At 41.1% G+C, this 13,020-nt stretch overlaps 1 protein-coding gene across 2 annotated transcripts in view; it reads right to left on the reverse strand.

Annotated features, from left to right (window-relative positions):
* Positions 1 to 1,872: 1,872 nt before the first annotated feature.
* Grin3a (glutamate ionotropic receptor NMDA type subunit 3A) overlaps positions 1,873 to 13,020 on the reverse strand; it is a 163,678-nt gene continuing 152,530 nt past the window's right edge. Inside the window, exons 7-10 of one of the 2 annotated variants that reach the window (XM_040286111.2) lie at positions 12,260 to 12,323; positions 11,378 to 11,542; positions 9,954 to 10,030; positions 5,971 to 6,040 (exon numbers count right to left, since the gene is read on the reverse strand). In XM_040286111.2, the coding sequence (XP_040142045.2) occupies positions 5,984 to 6,040; positions 9,954 to 10,030; positions 11,378 to 11,542; positions 12,260 to 12,323 (363 nt within the window). In that variant the 3' untranslated portion in view covers positions 5,971 to 5,983. Of the gene's footprint in view, positions 6,041 to 9,953; positions 10,031 to 11,377; positions 11,543 to 12,259; positions 12,324 to 13,020 lie in introns of both variants that reach the window. The other variant, XM_005326338.4, reaches the window with a different exon arrangement.

Consider the following 13,020-nt stretch of genomic DNA (forward strand, 5'->3'; position numbering starts at 1 on the left):
TGTCCCTCCTGAGTAAAGTTCCCCAGTTCCTTGTTTGCCATGGTTTCCCAACTCTAGAACTTTTCATATGCTGTTTCTTTTACTTGAAATGCCTCTTAACTCTACCCAGTCTCTCCACTCTTCTTCTCCACCTTCTACACGTTAAGTGCTGTCTATTCCCGTAGCATTTCTTTTCTTTTTTGGTGTTATTTGGGGATTGAATCCAGGGGCCCTTTTTATTATGAGATTGGGGCTCTCATTAAGTTGCCTAGGCTGGCTTTGACTTGTGATCCTCATGTCTTCTTCTCCAGAGCTATTGGGATTACAGGCATGCACCGTTATATCTGGTTCTTTACGTTCGTTTCTTTATCAGAGTACATACCACATTATGCTACCAGTCTGTGTCATCCACACTAGGCTGAGCTCCATGAGTCCATGGGATCAGAATCTACTTTTGTCTTTTTATTACAGCTAACCCAATTCCTGGCTCACAATAGGCATCTAAAAAATGGATAACTTAATAATGTAAAACATTCTAGAGTAAATTGTTATAACCAAATCAAATCTCAAATTAGGTTATAGTGGGTTCAAATATTTATGAGATTTGATTTGGTTGTAACAATATGTGTGAAGACTGTATCAATCTAGCATATTCATAACAGTAAGTCTGTCAGCAGCTAAAATGATTGTCAGAAGCTACAAACATGCCTGAAACTGCAGGACTGCTGAGCGATTTGCAACCATCTTTATACCAGTTTTCAGTTAGAGTAGAAAACTGAAATTACAGGTGCTAAAACATTACTTTTGTAAAACTACAGGGGCTACAGTCTTGAGTTAAATGGATCAGTGTAGATACAGTCACCAGTTTCCCTCTCTGTTCTGTGGAGTTGAGGACAGTAAAAACAGACTAAGGGGGCATTGGGAAGAGGAAGAGTAGGGCATTGATCAGAATTCTGACAAAATGGTATGTCTGCACTGTCTACCTACAAGTCTCTATGCTACTATCACCACTCTGTGACCTTGGGCAAGTTAAGTAATTTCTCTGACTCATTTTTTCACCTGTAAACTAGAGGTCTCTCTTACCTACATCTGAAGTACCTATCTCATGGGATTATAATTTTTTTTAATATTTATTTTTTAGTTTTAAGTGGACACAGTATCTTTATTTTACATTAATGTGGTTCTGAGGATGGAACCCAGTGCCTCATGCATGTTAGGCGAGCACTCTCCCCCACTGAGCCACAACCCAGCCCCTGGGATTGTAATCTTTAAGATTAAATGAGATCATTATTATAAGTGCCTAGTAAATGTTAGCTATTATAGTTTTTTCTGTTTAAAAATGGTGAGAGGATCAATTGTGAGAAGGCCTCTGACATTAAGAGATCATACCTGGGCTGGGGATGTGGCTCAGGAGGTAGCGTGCTCGCCTGGCATGCGTGCGGCCCGGGTTCGATCCTCAGCACCACATACCAACAAAGATGTTGTGTCCGCCAAGAACTAAAAAATAAAAATTCTCTCTCTCTGTCTCTCTCCCCTCTCTCCCCTCTCTCACTCTCTAAAAAAAAAAGAGAGAACATACCTGCCTCGGTCACTACTGCAGCTCCAGCACTTGGCCTGCATATGGAGGCTATTTAGCAAATGTTTGTTAAATTACTACATAAAGACAATTATGGTAGAGTTTTTAGAGATCTGTGAGTATTGTGTTCTTTCCTAGCCTATCTCTGGCTCATGAAGCACTTCACTTCTACTGCACAGTACTTGGATTCTTGAGTTTTCTTAATACTTCTTGTGTTAACTTTGGACTATACCAAGAAAACAAATATAACTCATTCCTATTAGGAGGAACTGGTGTCTTATCAACACTTAAATCCCCCAAGAATGGCAGCAATGAGGTTTCTATCTGAACATTTATTCCACAGTCATAGAAACTGAAGATGGAGAAGACCTGAGGACATCTTGTCCATCCGTGTTGTTGTACAAGAAAGTGGCTGGAGCAAAACAGCCTGTTCACTTGATACTCACAAGACAGCTTTTGGTTCTTGGAGCATAGGGATTGCACACATTAAAATGAAGACACAATGCAAATACTCTTCACAAACCTTCAGAAAATACTTATAATTACATTATTTTCATAAAATGATCAGTAACTAAGAAGAGTGAGGGAATCCTGGGTTAGATGGGCATTTGAGGTGGGTGAAGAAAGAGAAACTGAACAATGCAGATAGTGGTTTTAATGACTAGAAAGCAATTTCCTTGGGATTTTCTGGTTTGCGTATCAAAACATAAATTGGGAGGAAAGGAGGTTTTAAAGTAGTTTCTTTTCCCTTTATTCTTTGTCCACACCAAGGAAGTGCTTAACTTGCTCCAGGGCTCAGACAGACCCAGCACCAACACTGAGACAGATCATAGCACTGTTGCACTGGACTCTTGTTCCACTTAGCACTTCTTGGGCTGACAGGGAAACAGCAGCTCCTTATAGGGTTTGTGCATCAGCAAGATTCATGAATAATTAGGAGTCTCCTCCACGCACATTAAAGACCTCAACTGATTGGGCTCTGTGGCTAGCTGCCTCACTTGGCTGTCCCAATCTTTCTTCCAATCTATTTTTATTTATTGGAGAAATCGCCTTTCTCCTTAACTTTGTGGCCTAAACGCTTTGGGGCCCTTATTATTTATATGAACCAAAAAGACATCCATTTCAGCTTGCCCAGTATGCTGTATGTGCTTCCTGTGCCAGGATTTCCCCTTTGGAGGATGGGACATGTACCAGGTTACCCAGCACCAGAGCTTGGAAAAGAAGTCTTCCTAATCTCACGAAATGGAAGCCAATGAGAGGAGGCAAGGTCTAGCATCTTTTAGCTCTTTCTAATTTACCAAAATGCAACCCTCCACCTGAAGTTCCTGAAGTCTTCTGATCTTTGTTGTTGGGTCTTTTTTTTTTTTTTTTTTCAGAGCCTGAGGAGGGAAGTTGAGAGAAGAGAGGTGGAATAGAACAGAAGAGTTTCAAGGACCCACCATTTCATGAAGTCTTTTTACAAAACACAATACACTGTTTCACAAATTGCAAAACACTTTTCAATTACTACCATTTAAAAAACCATTGCTACTGAACATGAAGACTGCTTCATTTCAACACAAGCAATTATGGTTTTTCTTTACCCAAGACTTGGGAATATTTTAAGCAATATTGATAGCAGTAAGCCTGCCTTTGCCGCCTGCTGCTTCTCACTGCATTTGGCCACAATTTTGGCCAGGTACTTCCTCAGAAGGTACTTGAGAAGTATGCACTGGTCCTCTACTCTGTGGATAGGGTGGTATGATTGCCACCGCTAAGAATGCCTCAGTAGAGAAACTTAAGGTAAACCTGATATACAAAAATCCAAACTTACAAAACAGATACATTAAGGGATAATTAATTGCATTACAAAAGGATTCTTTACAAAAGAATTCACCTCTGGGTTCCCTTAAATAGCTTCTCAAGTACAGTCACCATATGAGTTGAGTTACAAAAATGTCCACATACATTAGGAGCATGGCTGTTAACACGAATTGAGGTACACCTGTACATCAGCCTTCCATGCTGCACAAATATCCAGGGGTGCTCGGAGTATGGCGGCAGAATCTCTAGGTATCCTTGTTTGTCAGAAATGGGTAGGGATGGCTAAGGGGCATGATCTTCCAAAGGCAGCTATAAACCTATTTTTGAGCATAGGGTGGGGTTGTGAGGAGGGGGAAGATACTTTAAAGCAAATTGTCCTTTCTGGTTCGGGAGCTCACCTGATCCCTCACTGTTGAACTGTTTCATCTGAAGTTGACCGCAAGTCTAATTTTGGAGTCCTCTTACCTCCCTTATAAGCATCTCTGAATTTATCTCCACTCCTGAGTTTTCTCAGTTAACTAATTGCTAAGGTGTAATCTAATTACAGGTTAAAGTATTATATTTCCCCTAGAGCACTGGATAGCTCTTGGTGGAATTGCAGACATAGTACTAAAAAAAAAAAAAAAATAGAGGAGAAACTGTGAACTTTCTAAAGATCTGCATACTTCTTGGCCCACTGCTGTGAACTTACTGTAGATATTCAAACTGATCAGGGTGGGGAAATGAATACTGAGTGGATAAAGCAACAAGTGATAAGAAAACCTAGTCCTCAATGGTGCCCTAGGGTCAGGGTGCACTGTGAAAGGTGAATCAGCAGACTGTGCTGAAGTTAAAGGAAAAAATTCTCAAAAAGTGTCTCCTCATTTCTCCCCATGCATGATGGCAGCCAAACTGAACTTCCAAAGTAGTGTTTCTTCATGAGTAATTTTAGGACCCCTGCATGTGTTCCTAGGGGTGTTAGTTAACGCTGTTTCTGAGCCTACCTCCAAACCCCAACTCCCATAATCTCTGGGGAAAAGTCCTGGCCATCAGCATTCTGAGGAGTTCCTTAACTGATTCTTATCTGTGCTAACACCTGGGAACTGAAGTTCTGGAGTTCATATATTTATTTCTTTTTGCATGCCCAAGCTATTGTTACTGGGGAAAAAAATCCCTAGGCAAGGGGGAAGCTAGGTTATTTATATTAGTGTTTGATGGGTCCTGGAAGATAATCAAAGGGATCCAAACCTGTTCTTAGCTCCTCAGAAGTGAGTGGATTTGAGGATGGGAGATTGACTTGGTAATATCCCTATAGATATGCAGAGCACAGACTACTGAATGCTGAGCCTTCTGATGTTCTTGGGCTGAAGGTTCACTTTTTGGATTCTTATGGCTGATAAGTGACTGCTGATCTGAAAATGATGTGCAGAGTATTTCCCTTAACCTGCAGTCCAATTCACATGCCCTATTACAAGCAAAAAAATAGGGATATTCCAAGTTCATCCTAACCTTGCTTTGCTTTTCTCTTTCATTTCCTTTATAAAAGGCACGCACTATAGTGGAAATGCTTAGTTAGGTTAGAAGTATAATCATATTCATTCTTTAGCCAAATGGCCTATCTGGTCCAGAGATTTTGTTGTAAAAGCATTTTACAGGCCCCTTTTGCCTGACCTCTGTCCCCCCTCACTGCATTCCCATTCCTTTTCATAGTGGTATGTAAACATGTTCCTATTAAATGTTAGGATGGTGTCAGAGATCCAGAACCTTCTTAAGAACTTGGCTCTTTGCCTGATCCAGTCAATCCTTGCCTGCAATGATATTGAGTTTGCTTTATTTTTAAGTATGCCCTCTTCCTTAAGTTACTCTAGCACTTCTACTGCTCCCCATTCAGAAATGTGGGTACAAATCTAGATTGGGGAGTTGTATCAAAAGCTATAGCCCTGGATAATTCTGTTTTATGTTAAGATTAAAACCAACAACCCAGTAAGACACAGGTTTGAGTAACAGTTTTATCTCTGGTTGATAGTGCAGAGAAAGGGCTAAAACCTGGGAATATTATTGTGGCACCTGGTGAAAGGTTAACAGGAGCTAGGGGTTGTCTGATTGTTCACAGGTCCCTTATACAGAGGTTACTCCTAACTTTGGACTCCTGCTAGGAAAAGGCTTTTTACCCTGGAGAACCTAGGAGGTGAGTTTGGAAAAAGAATCACTGCCGCATGTTAATCTGGGGAGAGCTGACTTGACCCCTAGAAGACCTAGATCTTGGTTTCCCTCACCTTTGTCAATCCTTACAAAAGAGCATTACAAAGTATCTCAAGGGCTCAGGAAAGCCAGGAGTTGGGGGAAGAGGGCAGCCTGATTGCCTAGGACTCACAAGTCCGATTTGTCCTTTGATACTCTTCCAGCTCCGTTTTTCTGCTCACAGCCAAATGTAGCTCCTGGCGGATCACCTGAATCTGCTTCTCCAGCTCTGAGAGTTCCTGCATCACTGAATTCCGAGCTACGTTGAGGTTGTCGGCTTTCCCATTGGTGGTCAGTGAGGCAGGGAGCTCTCTTCTCCTTGGAGGGAGAGGGATGTCTTGGTGGGTCCGAATGCCCAGCTGGTTTTGTCCTCCCTCATCACTAAAGATGTATTTTCGTTGGTTGTCATGACTCATATTGGAAGTATTCCACACCATGAGTTGATGGGGTCCTATGTTGGACCTAGGAAGCAAACACAGTTCAAATTCAACTTCCATTATGCAGCCTTCCAATGCTCTTCCCCTGCTGGCCGTGTCCTGCATGAACAATATAGAGCTGGGTATGCCTTTCAAGATGAAGTTACAAAGCCATTGATAAACTTGCTTGCTAGGTGGGTGGTGGGGGATTATAGGAGCCATGAACTTTCAACTGAAGTTCAAAGTCTTGTCTTGTCTTTTTTTTTTTTTTTGAAGAGAGAGAGAGAATTTTTAAAATATTTTTTCAGTTTTCGGTGGACACAACATCTTTATTTTATTTTTTTTTATGTAGTGTTGAGGATCGAACCCAGTGCCCTGCGAATGCCAGGCAAGCGCGTTACCACTTGAGCCACATCCCCAGCCCCCTTATCTTGTCTTTTGTGCTTTAGAAATGGAATAGGGTATCATTTGATGGTATGTGGCGTGGCACATTCTTTTGTAAAGAACCTTAGGTGCCTTCCTGCAGGGGAAGCACAGTAAGCAACTCTGCCTTGAATAGTCTATGACTGTAAAGATGATGAGTAAAGATGATTTAGTAAGAGTGAAAGTCTCTTTATTCAGATATTGGCCTGCAAGCATCAGTTTGCTGATAGATATGATTATATGGCTTATCTCAATCTCACAGGGCCATGCTGATGTTTACTACTTGATTAAGGGGAGAATAAAAGTATATAAGCCACAGGTTTCAGCAAAATGCTTTTTATTACAGGGATGTTTTTATGTAGTTTGAGAATAACAGGTCAGATCTGATGCTTAAAAAAAAAAAAAAAGTCCCAAGAAAGACTCAGGTTCTTGCTGGGATAATGAATGTCAAGTAGAAATGGATTTGAGGTTTGTGCTCCTCTTTCAGGCTTGCATTGTGGCTCCTATCATCATTGTGGAGAAGTGGCTATAGACAGTAAGAAAGTTATTGCTAGATAGGTACAGGAGGGAGGTGATCTTGTTTCTGAAATGCACTTTGATAGTTGTATGAAATGCGAAGATTTTCTCACTACAAGAACAGTTAAGAGCCCTATCCTAGGAGTAGACCAAGGAGGAAGATTATGACTTTATGACTGCTTTTGCTGTCTGGGCAAAATGCAGTAGAAACACCCTATTAAATCCTTGTATTTTTGCTCCCACCCACATTACTAAACTGACTATTCCTTTTTATCTGCCAGGGAGAAAGGGAAGGAGGAGTAAGGGCAAGGGTGATAAAGTCTTGATGCATTTACATGATTGAGAACAAAAACACAAGGTCTTAATAGAATGATTCTCTTTTGCTTGCCCTGAGGTAGACTGGAAATGTGGTCTGGTCCTTCATTCCTCCTTTCAGCCATGCTCCTCTGTCATGGGACTTGGCTGTACATCCCTATCAGGATGCTTCCCTTCTCTCTGAATGAGGACTGGCCTTATAACTTGTTTTGACCAATAGAAAAGGTGGCAGTTCCAGCCTAAGCTTTCAAGAAACATTTGTCTTCTAGTCCCCTGTTGCTACAATGTGAACAAGTCCACATTAGCTTGCTGGGTGATGACAGACCATGTGGAGAGAGTCCTCCATTGCCCTAGTAGACCAAATGAGACCAATCATAGGCCAGGCAGCTTTTAGTTACTCTCCCCTCCCCAAGCTGGCTGCAAACATAAGGAAGCCTGGTCCAACTTAGCCAAGTCTGGCTCAGATCAGCAAACTGCTCAGCTAATCCATAGATTAGTAAACAACTCACTGTTGTTGAAAACATTAAGTATTAGAACAATTTCTCACACAGTGAAAACCAACTGCTATATTCCCCAAGCCATTAAAGCACACAGACATACCAAACTACCCTTTAGTTCTTTAATGTTTCTCTTAGTTTGTTTCATATTAATGAGCAGAATGTACCAGAGCTCAGTTTTCCTATGTCCTAGATTGTGTAAAAGTTCTATAATGAACCCGCTTAGAGCTCCCCTAACTTTAAATTAGAATCAGAGAGAAGACAAATAATAATTTTTCTTCTGGCCTTAGGGTCCCCTTAATTTTTCACATGTTGACTATGTATATATAATCTCTTACAATATCCATTTGTTTCTCTGCATTAAATCAAAAAGGAACAACATCTGTCTCCATACTAGGGCTCAAAATTTTTGCAAGACTTTCCTCAAGATCATTTTAATAATTCATAATTCGTGGGCAAAGGAAATGTGGGCCCAAGACCACCTCTCATTCATAACAGAAAACAAAGGGGTAGACAGCATGATTGTTTTTCATAGCTGTATCTCCTATGGGGCTCCTGCAGTCCCTTCCCTCCAGGTCACATCTAACTAATCAGGAAGGTTTCCACTTTTCCTTACAGCCTCTCTTCCCAGTCAGAGAGTGCTTCCTGACCCCTTTTAGTCTGTGATATTCCTGTATCACAGTACAAGTGACAAACTGTGAGTGACAAACTGTTGGTTACTCAAGTCACAGCCACGAGGACTTATTCTGTCTTAGCTTTGCCTCAAAGTAAGAGATTCAGAAAGGAAATCTGCAAAGAAATTGGGTACATTGAGTGAGCAGACACACTTGGCTCCCAATTGAGGTGAGATAGATGTGAATAAGAATGGCATCACAGTTGGAGCCGAGATCACTGGGCTTCCTGTTTATTGGTGGAAAACAAATGTTTTGTCATTGTAAGACTGCATCTTTGCTGCTGCTGTGTCTTCTTGTGTTCCTCTCATTAAAATTTTATGTTAAAAATAATTATAGAAAAATCTATGTAACGTGACATGGAACAGCTGTGACCTGATTAGGCTACAGCTTGTCACTAAGAGACTTTCACTGTGATAGAGGAATGCCACAGACTTGAGAGGGAGCAGAGAGTGCTCTCTGACTGGAAAGAGAGGCTCTAAGAGACAATGAAAATGATTCTGACTAGCTAGATGTGCCCTGGAATGAAGGGACTGCAACAGCCCCATAGGAGATACAGCCATGACAGAGAACCATGCTGTTCACCCCTTTTTCTTCTGTATAAGCGAGCGGTATGAAAATCAGATTTCAAACCTACCCAGAAAACTACACTTTGAAGCTGAGATACACCATGGATTGCAGAGTTGCTCAGAGCAGATGCCCCCATCTGAGGCCTCTGGGCACACGGAAGAACCAGCAGGGCATAGGCAAAGAGGCCACCAGAAATGCTTCTGAAATCTTCAGTCACCATGAATGAGGTGACAGTCGTGCACAGGTGGCCATGGTGAGGATGTAGAGTTTGAAGTTTCAAATCTCATTGATGCATTTAATGTTTGCTACTTCCTGCCAATGAAATGCTGTTTTCTAGGGAGTTCTAAGAGTGAAATCTAACGAAATCCATTAGGAAGGACATGTCTGTTGTGTATTTCAAATATTCCTAGGAGTGCTAGAAAGAGGTTGGAAGTAGAAACATGCCCAAAAGACAATAGCACATGAAATTAACTGCCTATAGCACTCATGAATTTAGTTTCAACTGTATTCTGTACCTAACAATAGTTAATATTTATTAGGCATTTGTTTTGATTTCAAGGTTTGGCAAATATTATCTCTTTAATCTTTACAGCAACTCTAGGAAATAAATATTGCTTTTCTCAGTTTCACAGATGAACCTGAAGCACAGGGAAGTTCAAGAACTTGTCCAAGGCCACACATATTTTAAGTGGTAGAGATAGGATGGATCCAGACACTTGACTCCAGTGTCCACACCTGCACTTTCAACCATGACAGTATCGTGCCTATTCTGCACGTGTTTGTGTGTGTGTGTTTTAGTTTATCTAAAACTATATGTACTTATATTGATTTTGTTTATCAACAAATTGTCCTGATTTGATCTGAAAAATTATTTAGTCATAACTTCCCTTTTGGGCATGGGTTCTCAGTTATGTCTCTAAACTTATTTTAGCAAGTACAAAGACAGCTGGCATTGGCCTCCTCTTACCTTTTTTCCACACGTTTGGTCTTGAAACGCTGTTGCTTTTCTTCTACAAATGATGTGTTTAATGCTCGATGAAATCTCTGTTGGAAAGAACAGATTCAGAGGTAGAGATCATTAGAAACACATGGGTCAGGAGACAAAGTACCGCTTGGGATTTAATGGAGTATCTAGTCTCTACAAAACTTGGCCTCTTTAACCAAATTTCAAGGATGCCTGAAGTATATCAACATTTAGCCTCAAACCTCAGGATAATAAGAATTCTAATTACATGTTATTATTCTACTTGAAGGGGGAAAAAAGAGATCTATTAGGAAGTTTGGAAATGTTTTGGATTGTAAAATGGTGAGTGATATAAAGAAGTGTGAACATAGCCCACGTGAAGTAAGGCCTTGTACATTTGCTAAAATGATCAAAACCTTGTTCCTACATTTTGGCAAGAGAAACATAAATCCTGAGAATTAAACTAATTATATTAACATATTAGCATACAACGGAGATCACTTTGTGGAACTCTCCTAGGAGACCAAGTTCTCCTGGGAAGGAAGCAGGATGAATAGGGTTCGACTGAAACCGAACCAATGATAGTATTCTATATAGAAACAAAAAGGTACAGCATTAAGAGAGCCAGAAGGTCAGCAAGAGAATAGACAAATAGGGGCAAGAGAGGCAAAATACACAGACTCACTGGTGAGAAGTGACCCAGGGTGTTCAGGTAGAGGGATCCCGCAACTGGGGAAACCAGGACCACTCACCCTCCTCACCTTGGTGGATGAAAACACTCTATTTGTGAGAGCCTCTCCATTATAAGACACCCTCTGACCACATTTTTGTTTTCCATGCCAATATCCTGCAGGTAAGTATGGGAGGAATACGTAAGGGGGTGTCAGAATGGTTGGTCTGCTAATGGTTTCTGTCCTCCCTGTACATCCATGTGATGGTGTCTGGGTTGCATGCAAGAACTGTGGCACTATTAACCTTGGCCTGAGCACCAGTAGGCTAAGAGGACCCTCAAACCTCTGGACTAGAGAAAACAACAGAGAACAGGGCAAATAGAGTCACTCAAAGGGAAATAGGGATCTTGAATTCATTTAATAGGGTTCAATTTTGGCAAGAAAAGAACCTGTAGGTAATACATTTTTCACACCATCTCTTAACATGGTCACCATTAAGTGGAACCTCATTAAAAATAGTTCTATTTATTCTATTATGAGCAGCAGTGGAGAGCTATAGGAAAGGAAGGGACACTGGGATTGCTTAATTTAGGGGGAAGGCAAATCAATGGGAAAGAAGAAAATCCATCTTCTAATTGAGTGCCTACACTACTCTTGTTCTTTTGGGGGTTTGCCATTTGTCCGTCTGACATAGGGCTCTAGATCCTCCCATCACTGAGTATGGGAACATTGAAGCGAGAGACCTATAGTACTCACCTGACTGGTGTGCAGCCAATATTGCAGTTTGGATTTGTTTTTGATTCGTGGTAACAGCAGCCTGTACACTATGTGCTCTCCAATGGTTGTCAAGATGGACAGACCAAATCCAATGCACAGCAGCACGAAGAGTCCAGAGAAATGTTTGATGCCCATTTGCAAAGTCTGTGACAAAAACAGGAAAGGCCATGAATGTGATGCTCCATGTGATCCAATGCCAATTCATTTTTTTTCTTTTCCAGACTCAGCTTCCTGCTTCTCTGGACCCAAGGAAAGCTGGAGACTATTCCTCTGTGTGTTTAGTGAATGTCAGTCAGTACTGGACTGAGGGTGGAGCAGAACACAAGCCCTGGGGTACTACTCTCATATTAATCTCATTGTATGAATAACAGCTGGTGTTGTGCCAAGGCCCTGGGTGTTAACAACACCCCACACCCCTTAGAGATGGAGAAAGTAGAGATGGAGCTCAAACAATTTAATATGTTCAAATGCTGAATAGCTGTGAAGGAAAGAGACTCTCTCAGGGACAGAGAATAAATAGATTTAAGGAGAAAAGAGATGCCTTTAGTAGTTGTGGAATTTATATCTGACAGGGAAAATGGAAATAATCTAGTTCAATGCCTTCATTTTACAGATAAGGAAACAGACCAAAGAAGTGTAGTAAGTTGAACCAGCCCATGAAATGAGGTAGCTGAGGAGGAGAAAGAGAAAGAACTTAATATTTATTTGTTGCAAACTTTTTGCCAAGTATTTTGTATTTAGATAGGTATTATAATACCCATTTTATAGTTAAGGACACATACTATGCAAGACCTTGGATGCCATGCTAAGGAATATGGGTGTTATTTGTCATCATTACCACTGATAATTATTTGCACTTACTATGCATAAGACGCAGTTCTGAGTACTTCATCAATGTAGCAACTTGCCTAATCTTCATAACAACCTGTGAAGAAGGTACTGTTTATATCCCTATTTTATAGGTGAAGTAACTGCAACAAAGAAGTTCAGTAACTTGTCCAAGGTCACATAGCTAAAAAGTTAGTGCTGGGTCAAGACATGTAGTTTATCTCCAGGAGAGCCACACTCTTGACTTCCTCATCTGTCTGATGTGAGAGATCCTCCTATTCTCTTTAAAGGATTTCCTTTATTTCATTCTCCCTGACCTTCCCCACCCAGTCCTGGAGAAAAAGCCAGCCAGGCATGGTTCAGGCACTAGGTGCACTGGGAAGTCCATCTTGGGATCAAGACTGGGAGATGGAGCCTAGTTCATTGATTCTCTTTTCCTCCATGATAGGACTTTGGGCAAAGACTGTAGATCAAAGATCAGCATTAGAATCCCCAAAGAAGGAAAGACAAGAGCTGCTCAGGGGCTCAGAGGTCTAGGAGACTGAGATATAGGCAGGAAAATGAGGCAGAGGATTTCAGAATAAAGGCAGATGCCTAGACCCTGCTGGTCTAGGAGAGGGTTTGGAGAGGAGGTACACTGGGCCCTTAGGACTACATAGGTACTGGGCCTTTTCCCTGGGAAATCTCTGTACTAGAAGTGACAAATTACATAAAATTAACCTCTAGAAAGTACATACAAATGTGTTGAAAGTAGACCTTGTCCTCTGTCTATTGTAAGGTGAACAGGATTGGCT

Source organism: Ictidomys tridecemlineatus, chromosome 4, assembly GCF_052094955.1.
Source record: "Ictidomys tridecemlineatus isolate mIctTri1 chromosome 4, mIctTri1.hap1, whole genome shotgun sequence".
Lineage (NCBI taxonomy): Eukaryota > Metazoa > Chordata > Mammalia > Rodentia > Sciuridae > Ictidomys > Ictidomys tridecemlineatus.